The sequence below is a fragment of the Arachis hypogaea genome, chromosome 14 (assembly GCF_003086295.3).
Source record: "Arachis hypogaea cultivar Tifrunner chromosome 14, arahy.Tifrunner.gnm2.J5K5, whole genome shotgun sequence".
Classification (NCBI taxonomy): domain Eukaryota; kingdom Viridiplantae; phylum Streptophyta; class Magnoliopsida; order Fabales; family Fabaceae; genus Arachis; species Arachis hypogaea.
Window position 1 is genome coordinate 110,316,200 of NC_092049.1, and position 15,170 is coordinate 110,331,369.

At 34.4% G+C, this 15,170-nt stretch overlaps 1 protein-coding gene and 1 pseudogene across 1 annotated transcript; one reads left to right on the plus strand and one right to left on the minus strand.

Moving 5' to 3' along the window:
• Nucleotides 1-376: 376 nt before the first annotated feature.
• On the plus strand, nucleotides 377-3,315 carry LOC112742908 (receptor-like protein 39). The gene has a single exon (XM_025792151.2). The coding sequence runs from the start codon at nucleotides 567-569 to the stop codon at nucleotides 2,916-2,918; it is 2,352 nt and encodes a 783-aa protein (XP_025647936.1). The 5' UTR covers nucleotides 377-566; the 3' UTR covers nucleotides 2,919-3,315.
• Nucleotides 3,316-10,155: 6,840 nt separating this feature from the next.
• Nucleotides 10,156-13,866, minus strand: LOC112743682 (receptor-like protein 54; annotated as a pseudogene).
• Nucleotides 13,867-15,170: the final 1,304 nt, after the last annotated feature.

Sequence of the window (15,170 nt, forward strand, 5' to 3'; positions counted from 1 at the left end):
TCTAATACCATGCAAATGATTTCAACCCCATTGTCCAAAATATTGAAATAATGAATGTTTAGTTCCATCATCTAAAATGATACGAGAATCCACCGTAACAGTAGCAGTGGAAATTCATCTAAAATTCCTTATATTCACGCCCCATTTCACAAGCTAGAACATGGAAAAATCTTCCGACAGAAAGGGACTAACATGGAAAATGTATAACACGGCATGAAATTATGAGTTTATGACATTATTTTCTCTGTACGAGCATGGTTTACTTTGACAAATATCTTCACTTACCGAGTCTAAGTCTGTCTCTTTGATCATGCCGTGCTCAAAACATTTCTATGCTTTTGGTCATTCATTTCTCCGTCTCAAAACTTTCTGAGCCTTGAGTTGTGTTGTGTGGTGTCTCTTCAAATAGTGTGCAATGAACATTCCGTTAGTTTCATGGCTTTTCTTCATATTCTGCTACTGCTGCTGGACTCACCTTGCTGTTACTGTCACATTGGTCCATGGCCAATGTCTTGAGGATCAACAATCATTGCTGCTTCAACTAAAGAGCAGCTTCGTATTCGAGCATGAACATTCAAGCAAACTGGTGTCCTGGAATGAAACCATTGATTGCTGTTGATATAGATGTGTCTAACAATTTCTTCAATGGAAGCCTGCCTTCTTATCTTTTTGAACTCCCATTGCTACAAACCATTGTACTTTCCAACAATAATTTTCAGAGTCACCCACTTGAGTTTTCAAATTTATCTTCTACCATGTTCTTGAGCCATCTAGGCTTAAGCAGTAACAATATACAAGGGCCAATTCCATCCTTCAATATGTTCAAGAATCTCACTCATTTAGACCTGTCTCACAATGATTTAACAGGTTCAATTACATCTGATCACTTCAAAGGCTTCATGGAGTTGAACTACATTGATTTAGGGGCCAATCGCCTCAACGGAAGCCTACCTTCTTCTCTTTTTGAACTTCCATTGCTAGAATATCTTAAACTTTACAACAACAATTTTCAAGCATTCCCACATGAATTTCCAAACTTATCTTCCACCATGTTAAAGACTCTGGATTTGAGCAATAATAGCTTACAAGGCCCCATTCCTGAGTTCATTTTTCAACTCAAGTCACTAGAAGAACTCCTGTTGTCTTCAAACAAATTAAATGTTACAATATACACAAAAATGTTTCGGAGGCTTGAAAATCTAACTACACTAGATTTTTCACACAATAGCTTGTTGATAGAAGCAAATGTTACTGACTTGGGCATAGAAGCAAATGTTACTACCGACTTGGGCATATCTTCCATCCTCAGAAAGTGGGATGTAAATTTGGCTTCCTGCAATTTGACAAGGTTCCCTAGTTTTCTGCGAAATCAGTCTAGATTATCCAATTTAGACCTCTCAGGAAATCTTATTCAAGGACCTATACCAAGGTGGATTTGGCAATTTTCCTCCCTTACTTTCTTAAACATCTCCAACAATTTGTTCACCATGTTTGAAGAGCCGATACAGAATGTTAGTGCCTCTTTGTACTTCATTGACCTTCACTCTAACCAAATCCAAGGGAACTTTCCAACATTTCTCTCAAAACAACTTTATTTTTTGGACTGCTCAATGAACAACTTCAGCTCTATCATTCCATCAGATATTAGCACTTATATGTCTTCCACATATTTCTTGTCTTTCTCCAACAATAGTTTATCTGGGAACCTTCCTCAATCCTTGTGCAAGATGTCATATCTTCAAGCTCTTGATTTTTCCTATAATCAGTTGAAAGGGGAGATTCCAGATTGTTTAATGCGGATGGAGTATCTTAAGATACTAAATCTGGAGCATAACAAGCTTGATGGCCACATTCCTGATGCATTTCCTCAACATTCTGCACTAAAGATTCTACATCTAAATGGAAATCTACTTAGAGGCCGAATTCCCCACTCTCTTGTGAATTGCACAACACTTGAAGTCTTGCATCTTGGAAATAATCAGATTTATGATGTGTACCCATGCTTCTTGAGGAGGTTATCCACAATTCGTGTTGTAGTTTTGCGCCAAAACAGACTGCAGGGTCACATTGAATGTCCCAAGTTAAATGGTTCTTGGCAATCCCTCCAAATTATTGATCTGTCTTTCAATAATTTTAGTGGTTTACTTCCGGGAGAAGACTTCAAAAGTTGGGTCACAATGATGCTTGGTGTTGGTGAAAAGCAAAACCGATATGAAGTCGTAGGCTTCTTTATGAGAAAATACCAGGATTCCATGATAATTACCAACAAAGGCTTACAATTGGAGATGGTTAAAATCTTAAGTGACTTCACTTCTATAGACTTCTCATTCAACAACTTTAAAGGGCCAATACCAGAAGAGCTTATGAATTTCACAAGACTTCATGTTCTTAACTTCTCACATAATTCTTTCAATGGCCAAATTCCATCCTCCATAGGGAATTTAAAGCAACTCGAGTCGTTGGACCTATCCGGTAACAAATTTGGTGGACGAATTCCCACTCAACTTGCAAGTTTAAATTTCCTTTCATATCTAAATCTTTCATGCAATCAGTTATTTGGAAGAATCCCAACAGGTACACAACTTCAGTCATTCTCCGAAGGTTCCTTTCTAGGAAATGCAGGCTTATGTGGACCACCATTAACAAATAATTGCTCTGGCCCAATTCTGCCACCACCACCATCGAAAGTAAACTCAGATTCTGGCAGTTTTGTTGATTGGAGTATCTTGAGTGTGGAGTTGGGTTCTGTCTTTGGACTTGGCATTATTATTATGCCAATGTTGTTCTGCAAGAGATGGAGGTTTTGGTACTGGAATCATGTGGATAACATTCTTTACAGGGTCTTCCCTCAGCTTGATTTTATATATCAGCAGCATGGAGGGAAAAATTATAGAACTCTAAGGTGGAGGTCTCAATAATGTGTCTAAGTTGAATAACCAGGAAGACAAAGTGTAAGTTTCGCTCTCTCTATTTGTTTCTCATATTTTGTATTTCTTGATCTTTCTTTGTTTTTGAATTCTGATAATCAGTTGTGTCAAAATAATGATTCTGTTGAGCAGGTCATCAAGGCAAGCGAGAGAAAGTAGCAAAAACTAACTACGTTCAATTTTTATCTTTTTTTTTTTTTTAATCATGAGACCTAAGTTGTAATAAAGTAGCAAAAGTGATGCATGCATGTGTGCATCCATTGATACATACATAGTTACACATGCAATAATGCATGGTTATGAAATGTTTCAGAAAACTACATATTTGTTATATTGATGTGTTTGAGGTATGCTTTTATTGCTGGCTTTTAATTTGAGATATGGTTGAAGAGTTGAATATGATAAAATGAAGAATAATCCATTTGTAAAACAGAACAAGGATGTGTTTATGACAATTGGATAATGCAGCTCTTACTGTTAGCTCATATTTATGAAGGTAGTATGCCATGTTCTTGCTCTTTAGACAGTTTAACTTTTCTTTGCAACATGCATGTGTTTTTAAGATTTTATTAATTCTTAGATTTTTGCTCAATAAACTTTTCATACATCAAAACAGAAGATTGAAGTTAAATGTAATCTGAATCCTCAAATTTACTATTTCTTTCAAATAAAATTATATTTTCCATCCTAATTTTTACCAGTGAATCCTAGTTTGTCTTTTCTAAAACCACTGCATAACTCTACAAGATGCAACTTAGTAGGAGAAAAGCTTTGAGAAATATGGGTTTAGGACTAGCAATTATGGATGTTGCGACATGTCAGTCTTTCATGGGGTCGGAGGCAGTGATACCCGTTTCTATCCGTTTCTTTATATATATATATCGCTAAATCTGAGCCAAAAATATATTTCGATTTATTAAACAAATTAAAATGTTTATATTAAATTTCTTAAATTTAAAGACATAACTATAAAGATATATAACAAAAATTTAATTTTTATTTTATGTGTGTAATTACATATTACGTAAACTAAGCTCCAAAAAGCAAAGAGTTTATGCTTCTAAAATTCTAGAGCATGCTGCAAATAATTTATTGCTGATTTGAAAAGTATTATATCTTAGAGTAATGCTAGAGATAGAACCTCTAAATTTATCTTATTTAATTTAATATTTATAATTTTATGTATATAATATTTAAAATTATATATTTATTATATTAAAGAGATAATTTATCTATTTTATTATATAAAAATTAAATTTCTGCACTTAATGATAAAATTGATGTGACATATTTTTAATGTTTTGTTTAAAAACTTTTAATTAATATAGATTGAATTGAATTCTAGTGTTTTAAATGAATGAGGAAAAGTATAAAATTAAATTGAATTTTAGTGTTTTGAATGAATGAGAAAAAGTATAAAATTGAATTAAATTCTAGTATTTGAAAATTTTATCAAATGAACTGAAGTTTTCTAGTGGATAATTTTATTTTTTATTAATATAATATTATATTTAAATAATAAACATATTTATTTATTGAATTATATAAAATAATTAAAAAAATTAAATTTTTTACTTAAATTTTTTTAATTAAAATTTGCTCACCTCTTTTAAAAAAATTGGATTAATATAAAAATATTAAATTTAAAAAATATTTTTATTAATTAAAAATTAAATAGTTCTTTATGGTTGATTCTAGTTAATGACAAACTAACAACAAAAAATAAATATGAATTATCAAGAATGAACTTCTTGAATGGTCTAGTGACATAACAAGTAAAAATAAAATTAGTTATTAGCAGCAAATTATAATAACTAATTAATATCATTAAAATGGAACAAAATTATACCAAACACTAGTGTCATAATTGATACAACTTCAATTTAAAATGTTCAGACATAGCAACCTGGTAAATGCTTGGTGTCACTAAGTTAAACACATAAAATCTATAGTGTAGATGTTTTTAAAAATTTATATAGTAGACCTTCTAAAAAAAAATAAGCATATATTATATTAAGTGAGTTGAAAAAAAGAAGAAAATGAAGGTGGTAAGAGAAGAGAGAGTGTGTGTTGAAAGGTGGGAAGCATTGAAAGAAAGTGAGTGAGAAAAAGTTAAGAAGTAATTAGATTATAAGCTTACTCAGCTTGAAAGTAATTTCTGTTTGAAGGACTGGACTTCCGCTCTAAGCTTACTCAACTTCTAGGATGGAAAGAACTTGGCCAAAAATTCAGTGGTCACCTTATCCCATGTGTCCAAGCTCTCCTTAAGTTGAGAATCCAGCCATAACTTTGCTCTGTCCTTTACAGCAAAAGAAAAGAGCATGAGCTTGTAAACTTCGAGGTTCATTCCATTTGTCTTAACGGTATCATATATCTGCAGAAAATCAGATATGAACTTGTTGGGGTCCTCCTGCGGGAGTCCATGAAATTGACAATTCTGTTGCACTAGAGTGACCAATTAAGGTTTAAACTCGAAATTATTGGAACCAATGGTAGGTACAGATATGCTGCGCCTATAGAAGTCAGTAGTGGGTGCAGTGTATGAGCCAAGCACCTTCCTTGCTTCTTCTCCAGCGTTTAGATTGTTAGCTGCCATATTGGTCTCTTCAGCTTTCTTCTCAAAAAGTTCCGTGAGATTCTCTCTGGCTTTGTAAGCTTAGATTTGTTGCAAATGCTGCCTTAAGATCCTTTCAGATTCAGAATCAAAACCAAGTAGGGGTTCCTTGTCCCTGTTCTTACTCATAGATAACAAGAAACAAAGAAAAAGAGGTGGCAGTCTCTATGTCAGAGTATAGAAAAATCCCAATGAGATATACTAAAAGAAATAAAATAAGATAAAGTAAACAATTAACTAAAAAAAAATCCATAAATAAGAATGCAAGATCTAAAGGAGTGTTTTCAAGCTATAGCTCAAGCGAGATAGCTCTCTCGAGAATCACAAGAGTTCATCTAAAATAAGGGTCATACTCTTGTTCCACCCAAATTCATAAGATTAAGAACAAAAACAACACCTTAGAATTGAATCAAACATTAATTAAAATAGAAGAATAATAATCCTAATCTATAGAAATAAACAGAACTCCTAACCTTAACCAGGAGGTTTAGTTGCTCATAACTTTACAAAGAAAACAGGTTTTCTAAAAAGATGTGAAAAAGAAGAAGATCTCTTAATAAACCTATGTGATCTCCTCCTTTAAATACTAAACCTAAAAGATATTATTTTAAATATAAAAATTACAAAGATAAAATAAGATAACTAATAAGTATTAAAATTCACTTGGAGGACCAATAGGTGTGTGCTTCGGTCTGCATGTTGGCGTTCAGCGCTAGTCTGGGCGTTGAACGCTCATAGAGGAGAGCGCACTTCTGACTTCATGCCCCCTTGTTCGCGTTGAACGCTAGTTTGGGCGTTCAGTGCTCGGGAGGGAAAGCTGATAGAATTTTTTATTCTTACTCCAGGCTTCTCCAAACTGTTTTGAATTTCACCTAAAATCATAAAAAACACAAGAAAAACTCAAAGTAGCATCCAAAGATGAATTTTGCAATAAAATATAATAAAACGTAATAAAATCTAAGTAAAAACAATATAAAAACAATTAAAAAAATGGTATAAGATGCTCACGCATCAAAGAAAAAGCTTCAGATTTTTGAAATGTTGATTTGAAAACAGACTCTTAGAATCCAAGTAATGATTTTTCAAAGTTGGATCTTTAATAAGCAAGTAATTTGTCAAGATTTTGCGAACCTTGAACAAATTTTGCTAAGTCTTCATTAAGATTGTTAATTTTCTCATTCAACCTTTCATTTTTAGCAATTAAATCAGTAAAGACTGAAACCCGAATTCTTGAGTTTGAATTGATTTAATTTAGCTCTCAAAGCATTGTTTTCTTCTTTTAAAAAATTTTCATCACAAACTTCGGTTGCTTTAACTTTCTCTAATAAATGTTCATTTTCAGCTCTCAATGCTTCATTATTTTTCTTGTATTTAACATATTTATCAAAGAGTTTCTTAGAATTCACAGTAAAATCTTTGATAATGTAGTGCAATTCATCATCAATAGATAAGTCAGAGAAATCTACCTCATCTATATCAGTGTGGTCAGCCATTAAGTATAGTTGAGCCTCTTGATCTGAATCTTCTTCATCTTCAGAATCAGTGTCGTTTTCCAAGTCTTCCCATGTTGCCATCATCACTTTCTTTTTGTCATTCTTTGATTTTTCGCCTTTCTTCAATTGAGGATAGTCGGACTTGAAGTGACCCGATTCCTTACAGTGGTGACAGGTAAACTTGGGTTGATCCTTCTTGAATTCTTTGGATGAAGAACCTCCTTTGCCTTTATTTTTGAATCTCAGTCATCTTATTTTTCTTGCAAAGAGTACCATTTCTTCATCTGAGAAACTGTCATTAAATTCCTCTTCTTTGGCTATCGTTCTTGATTTCAATGCTACATTTTTCTTTTTGTCATCTCTGTCTTGAAACATGTGAGTAGTTTCATAGGCCAGCAGCTTACCTCTTAGCTCATCATAAGTGATTTTTACCAAATTATTTCTTTCAGCGATGGCAGTAAGGCTCCTCAAGATTTTCCTTACCAAAGTTTCTTTAGAATAGCTCTTCCCTATGGCATCCAGGTTATTGATTATTATTGAGAACCTTTCGAATATTTGATCGATGCTTTCATCCTCCTTCATGTTAAACATCTCATACTCCTTCATCATCATATTAATCCTGGTCTCTCTTACTTACTAGGTTCCTTCATGGGTGAGTTTGAGCTTGTCCCAGATTTCTTTAGCTATTTTGCACCTTGAAATTTTTCTGTATTCTTCAAAACTGATAGCACAATGCATTAGGTTGATTGCCTTGGCATTGAGTTCAACCTTCTTCTTTTCTTCCTTTGTCCACTCGTTGTCTTCCTTTGGCACCACATCTCCATTAGCATTTTTCTTTGTTGCAATGTCTAGTTCATTGATAATAATCTTTTAGATGTTGTAGTCGATTGACTGCACGAAGATTCGTATTCTCTCCTTCCAATATGAATAATTGCTGCCGTTGAAGCGGGGAGGTCTATTGTTAGACTGTCCTTCGGTGAGTGTGTACGCCATGATATTATGGCCCATATTGTTGGCCATGAACTTTTACTCCAAGTTGTGAAGCTTGACTTCTTGAAACCTTACTCTGATACCAATTGATGGATTTGCTAGAACTTGAGAAGGGGTGGTCGAATCAAGTTAACTCAGAATTAAAATTTTGAGCTCTGTTTTTGCAGATATCAATTATGCAGGAGATTTTTTTTTCGTTTTGTCTCATACACCAGATAAAATCAGAGAATGAAAGAAGAGAAAGAGGCCAGCATGTATCCTGGTTCGGTTTCTATGTGCCATGAAACCTATGTCTAGTCTCCACCACAACCATGGTGGAATTTTCACTATAATCAAACTGATTACAATCATCAATACTAATGAATTACAACCTAATTCATCTAGTATCTTTCACTAAGCTTTCTACCCCAAAGCTCAGCTTCCCAAGTACTGTCCCAACTTGAAAGAGAAATCCAACAAGGTTCAAATCATCACCAAGTGCTATCCCAACTTGGTAAGGAGAACTAATCCTAGTTCACTAAAACTAAATTACGTAGAAATGATTCATTTAGCTTTTTTGTGCATCTCTCTTACCTCTTCTCTCATAGCTTTTTCTACTCACACAATTAGCCTTTTTCTCAATTACAGAAAGATAACTTTAGATAACCATAACAAAAAATAGAAATGAAGCACAAATAGAAGAAAAAGAATTCAGTTCAAGTATGTTTAGATAATGTTCTTGAATTTTCTCTCTTTTTCTTGTCTTGCAAATGTTGGAGTGAGGCCTCTTTTATAGAATCATATTGCTCTTTTAATTTGCTTTTCATTGCCTCTTCCAATTCTTTGTACCATCAACCTGTTGTAGCTATCTTCAATGGCATGCAATCCTTTTTCCATTCTGCTCCACTAACACTGCTTGTTGATGAGCCACTCCACCACCTCTGCTGTTCTTGGATCTGCTGTCTTCCTTGGCATGCATTTTTTTCACTCTGCTCCATTATCTTTACTATCCGAGAGGTTTCTCCACTACTTCTGCACTCTTGCAAGTTTATTTTTTGCTCTCTTATATTCTGAACTTTACTTTACTGATGTCCTTGGAGTAGTGGAATTGTCCTTGTGTCTTGTTGTTTTGCTAGAGTCATAGCTGTCCCATAATATTGACGAATGTTACTTTACCTTTTTTACATGTGTTCAAACCATGAACATTTAGATCTTTCTCTCTGCTCATATGTTTTGATTTGTATCTCATTAGCATATAATGGGCTGAAACTTTACGGTTGCTGAAACAACATTAACTTGGGCTAAGGAGTAAGCAAATGGGCTTGCATCACTAGCACGCACTCATTAAACAGACTTGGACTTTCAACTTACATAATGTTTGTCATCATATATATAAAACCCAAAATCAAACTTAACTCAACAGAACTAAACCTGCGCAAAGCCCCGATCCCTCTGTTGGGTTCTAGTTGGAGTGAAAATTTTTGTGCTACTTAGGCTTAGTTTGGTAAAACTTTTACTTTTTTAAAAATAGCTTATAAAAGTTAATTTTTAAAAGATAGATTTTTAAAAGTTGTAGCATTTATATTTGGTAAATCAAATTAAAAATAGCTTTCAATAAACACAACCAACAATAATTGCATTTGGTAAAATAACTTTTAAATTTTAAAAATACTATAATAGACATAAATGCAAGTATTAAATTTGAAAATTAGTTAACATATAAGATTATATTAGACTTTTAAATTTTAAAAAGCACAAGCCAACTTTGAAAAGTTCTATCTTAGGTGCTTGTATTCCGATCTTTTAAAAGCTGCAAATACAAGCACATGGTCTTTTTGATTTACCAAACACAAAATGAGGAACTTGAGCTTTTAAAAAGTACAAGCATATCTTCGAAAAGTTTTACCAAACCAAGCCTTAGTCATTTGAATTGCTAGCTATTGACAGTTATATCTATAGCACCTTGGAATGTAACCAATCCTTTTGCTCTAACTATATCTTATACATGCAATATTTTTCACTCATTTGAATTGCTAGCTATTTTCTCAGCAATGCAGAAAAATCGGTACAACTACAAGTTCATGCAGTTGATAATGCAGAAAGAACGTCCACTTGGTGCATAATGTTAGACATTGTTGCAATTTCAGTGACTGGTCCTAACTGTATTAAGTATTTGATGGAAGTCCTTAACGAAAACACTGGGTTCTGGGATTCCATTTTTCAATGAAATTTGTGATAATCACACAATGCCCCCAGAACCACCTGAAAAATCAGGACCTATTGCTTTTTCTCATTATTGTTTGCAACCCCTGGGATGAGTTCTATGTGCAATTGTAAATATACATACATACGTACTAAGAAGAACATGATTTTGAATAAATAGAAATTGAAACAATTGGTGAGTGGTAGCATGTACACCTCGGATCATGTAGAACCTTCTTGTTGCTGATGTCAAACTTGGAGCATGAAACACAATACCTCTCTTGAAACAGATAACTGAATATATCTTGATCTTCACTATAATCACTCTCCTCGTCCATATCTGAGTCCTCTTCTTCAGCATCTTCTTCTGTCTCATCATCATTATCAATGGGTGTGTATGACTAACCAAACATTGGAAGAACAGTTAGGAGAATGGAATCAATTATGTGGTTGATCCATTTCTTTCCCCTCTTCCAAAACATACATGGGGCAACAACCAATCCTGCTCCAACCCCAAAACCCACTCCACCTAATAAGAATGACAAATCTAATGTGTCTCTTGAATCTGTGTGTGCTTCATCTGTTGAATTGGCATTAGGAATATTAGAGGCTTCATTACGGTTTCGGGTTAAAGGAGGACCGCATAATCTTGCATTGCCAGCGAAGCTAGTTGCTTCAAATGATTGAAGCTGTGTACCTATAGGGATTTTTCCAACCAGCTGATTATAGGAGAGGTTCAGGTATGAAAGGAAACTTAAATCTGCAAGCTGTGTGGGAATGCTACCTTCAAAATGATTCACTAGACAGGTCCAACGACTCGAGTTGTCTTAAATTCCCTATCGATGGTGGTATATGGCCTGTCAAAGCATTATGTGACAAGTTCAGAGCAACAAGTCCTGTAAGGTTCATGAGTTCTTCTGGTATTGGCCCTTGAAGCTTGTTGGATGAGAAGTCAATAATAGTGAACACATTTAGGATTTTAACGAGCTCTACTTGTATACCTTTAATGGCAACTGTCACTGAATCATGATAGTAAATACCACCATAATATTTAAGTACCTGAGATTGAATTTGACTGAAATTTAATATACCCGGATCCTCATCAAGCATCATTGATTTCCAAGTTTTGAAGGCCTTTCCTGGAAGTAAGCCGCTAAAGTTGTTCAAAGCCAGATCAACAATTTGGAGCATCTGCCAGTTACTGCTGATATTAGGACATCCAATGATACCATGCATTTTATTTTCCCGCAAAACCATCACACGAAGTGTGGATAACTTCTTTAAGAAACATGGAAATCCATCATTAAAATGATTATTTCCAATGTTTAAGACCTCTAATTCTTTGCAATTCGAAAGAGTTTTAGGAATTGGACCAACCAGTTGATTTCCATTGAGATTTAAAGTCCTTAATGCACAAGATACCAGAAAGGTAAAATCGATGTTTCCACTGAGTTGGTTATGTTGCAGATTTAACACCACAATGGTCTCAGATTGCATTAAGCACCTTGGAATTGTCCCTTTAAGTTGATTGTAGGAAAAATCTAGAACTAGAAGATTTGAATTATTGCACAATGATTCAGGAAGACTCCCAACTAATCTATTTCTTGAAAGAGACATGAAAATTATGGATGAAAGGTAACTTCCAATCTTTGGTGGAATAGAGGAGCTGAAGTCATTCATTGAGTAGTCCAAATAAGTGGCATGTACTGGAAATACTGGAAGGTTGCCCCTGAGTTGGTTCGAGTGAAGGTCAATCACACTCAAAGTAGAACTAGCATTCTGCACAGGTCCTTCAATCATGGTGAGAAAATTGTTGGAGATGTTGAATTGAATGAGGGACCCAAGTTGCCAAATCCATCTAGGTATAGATCCTTGAATATTGTTGCTTGAGAGGTCCAAAGAAACTAATTTGGATTGGTTTCTTGTAAAACTTGGGAATTTTGTCAAATTGCAGGAAGCCAACTTTACATTCCTCATTTTGGGGAGGAAAGATAGATGTGAGTCCCTAACATTTGCATCTATTAACAAGTTATTTTGTGAAAGATCTAGTGTGGTTAGGTATTCAAGTTTTTGAAACATATCTATCTGTATTGTTCCATTGAACTTGTTGGAGGACAACTGCAGAACACCAAGTGATTTGAATTGAAAAATAGTTACAAGAATGGACCCTCGTAAATTGTTATTGCTTAAATCCAGAGTCTCTAACACGTTGGAAGTAGAACTTGAAAGTAAATGCAGAGGACACTGAAAATTGTTGTCGGAAAGTTGAATAAGTCGAATGCATGGAAGTGTAAAAAGAGAAGGAGGAAGGCATCCATTGAGGAGATTGAAAGACATGTCTAAATGTGTGAGTTTCTTGGACATATAGAAAGATGGAACTGGACCACTAAAGTTATTGAATGATAAGTCCAGATAGGTGAGTTCCTTGAGTTTTGACAATGAAATAGGAAGTGTTCCATTAAATTGGCTGAAAGAAAGATCTAAGTGGGATAACTGACTCAGATTACTTATAGATACAGGTAGTGCTCCTGATAAACTTGTGTCACTTACAACCAACTTTCGAAGATGTCCATTCAGCGAAAATTCTGGCAAAGGGCCATGAAGATCCATGTTGAATGAGATGTCTATATCAGACAATGTTGCTACCTCAAAGATCTTCACTGAAAACTTTCCTCTCAATCTGCAATCACTAAGGCTCAGGGAGGTTAGGTTTTTGAAATTGGCAAAGGATTCTGGAACAGATGAAAATAAATCATTCCCATCGAGTCGAATCACCGAGAGATTCTTAAGTCTAGTAAGCGAAGAATCAAGGGGTCCCGAGAGATTGCAGCATGACATGCTCACTTCTTACAAATTTGGTAGTTGCAACAAAGCATTGCACCATTCATGTCCCTGAGCTGTTATAGTGACACCATCCAGATACAGTTGCCTAATCCTGGTGAGCTTCTGGACAATCTTTTGCATATTTGGATTCTTTAATCTTAGTTGGCGCTGCGCGAAATAAGAATAGGAGGAAGAAATATCCAGAGTAACTAACCTTGTCAACTGTGAAATCTCTACTGGAATATCTCCCACAAAGCCAGCATATGACAAATTCAGATAAGTCAAGTTCTTCAACTTGTTGAATCCTGCTGGTATCACTGAGTTGAAGTTATTGATAGCCAAATTCAAAACTTGGAGATTTTGGAGACTGAAAAGGCTACTTGAATTGTCGAAACCACCCTGGATTGATTCCAGACTCAGGTCAAGACCAGAAACATGTCTATTATCAAAACATGTTACACCATTCCACTGGCAGCAATCAATGCTTTCATTCCAAGACACCAGTTTGCTGGAAAATTGATGCTTGAATTTGAGGCTGCTCTTCAATTTAAGCAGCAATTATTGTTGATCCTCGAGACATTGGCCATGGACCACAGTGATTGCAACACCATGATGAGTCCAATACCAATAGCAGAATATGAAGGAAAGCCATGGAACAAATGAAATTCTCATTGGATTCTGCTATGAGATACAGAACACACAATGCAAGGATGAAGAACTGTATAGATTAATAAATAAAGATGGAGATAATGTGGCTCAGGACCTATGAACAAGGCTCTTTATTTTTCTGTACCATGGTTTGCATTCCAAAGTAACAGCAAACTGTGGCCAGAAGCGTAGAAATGAATGCAAAGGAAGACTAGAGTGACACAGAAGGTGGGGGTCACACACACAGACTTGGATGAAGCTGAGTCAAAGTAAACCGTGCTCCAAGATAGAAAAAAAAAACCGTTATCATTATTCCATCAACACTTTTTCCACGTTAGTCTCTTTCGTTTATCTGAAGATTTTTCTTTTGTGGCTTAGCTTTTGAAATGTTCCCAATTGGCACATAAACTCGTTTTTTTCTTTTTCTTTTGTTTTTGGGAGCTTAGTTTACGCAATATTTAATTACACACATAAATTAAAATTAAATTTTGTTATATTATATCGTTATAGTTAGTTTTAATTTCAGATATTTATTATTAATATAAACATTTAAACTTGTTTAATAAATCAAAATATATTTTTTACTCAATTTTAGCGATATATGATTTTGGTAAAAATAAACTATATCATCCCTGATTGCATTTCTTGTACAGATTAATTTCACATATCACATTTACCATTCAAAGTATAAATATATGCATCTCTTGGGTGATTTTAAAATGGTTACCAATAAAAATCAACCATGCTTAAGTGTAAATTAATCTGCAGAAGATCTGCCTTCCACCAGTCCCCTTCTCTTCTCTTTTTTTCTTTTGTCCCTTTCTGCTCGATTTATTTCTTTCTTCCAATTCCGCGTGCATGGAAAATCATATTACTTTTTCACAATAACGTGATTAACATCTCATCGTGTTCGTCCCATCACCATGTGAAAATTCAACATGTCTTTAACAATGCTAGTCGAAGGAAGCAACGTGGAGGTAGCTCTAACAAGTTCCAAGTCTCCAACATGTAAAAAGAGAAACATTTAGTGACAAGAACACTTAAATATTACTCCTAATTAATTCCTAATAATGGATCACAGTATACATTTTAAACTATATACATATCATGTAAAATTGTATTGCAAATAGCCAAACAATGCAATTAAAGCATCAAAATTAAAGCATGGTAGCATTAGATCACCTTATGGGTGGTGAGGTCTTTACATACGGCTGATTGAGAGCAAGGTAGAGAGAGTATCAATTACTTGTAGAGAGAGAAAAGAGAAAAATGGCAGAGATGATTGAATGAACCAACTGTATCAATTACCGAGTCATGTGTTTAACGTATACTATTATATTATACTAAATTTAGACTCGCATCATGCGCAAAAATTAATGTTATAAATTTTTTTATATTAACTAACCGGTGTTTGCCGATCATTAACTGATCTGATATTTACAAACTTGGATAACATAGTAATTTAAACTACACTGACGAACGACGACCCATCAG

Coding starts and splice junctions, on each gene's coding strand:
- LOC112742908 (XM_025792151.2), top strand. CDS start 567: ATGAACATTCAAGCAAACTGGTGTCCTGGAATGAAACCATTGATTGCT.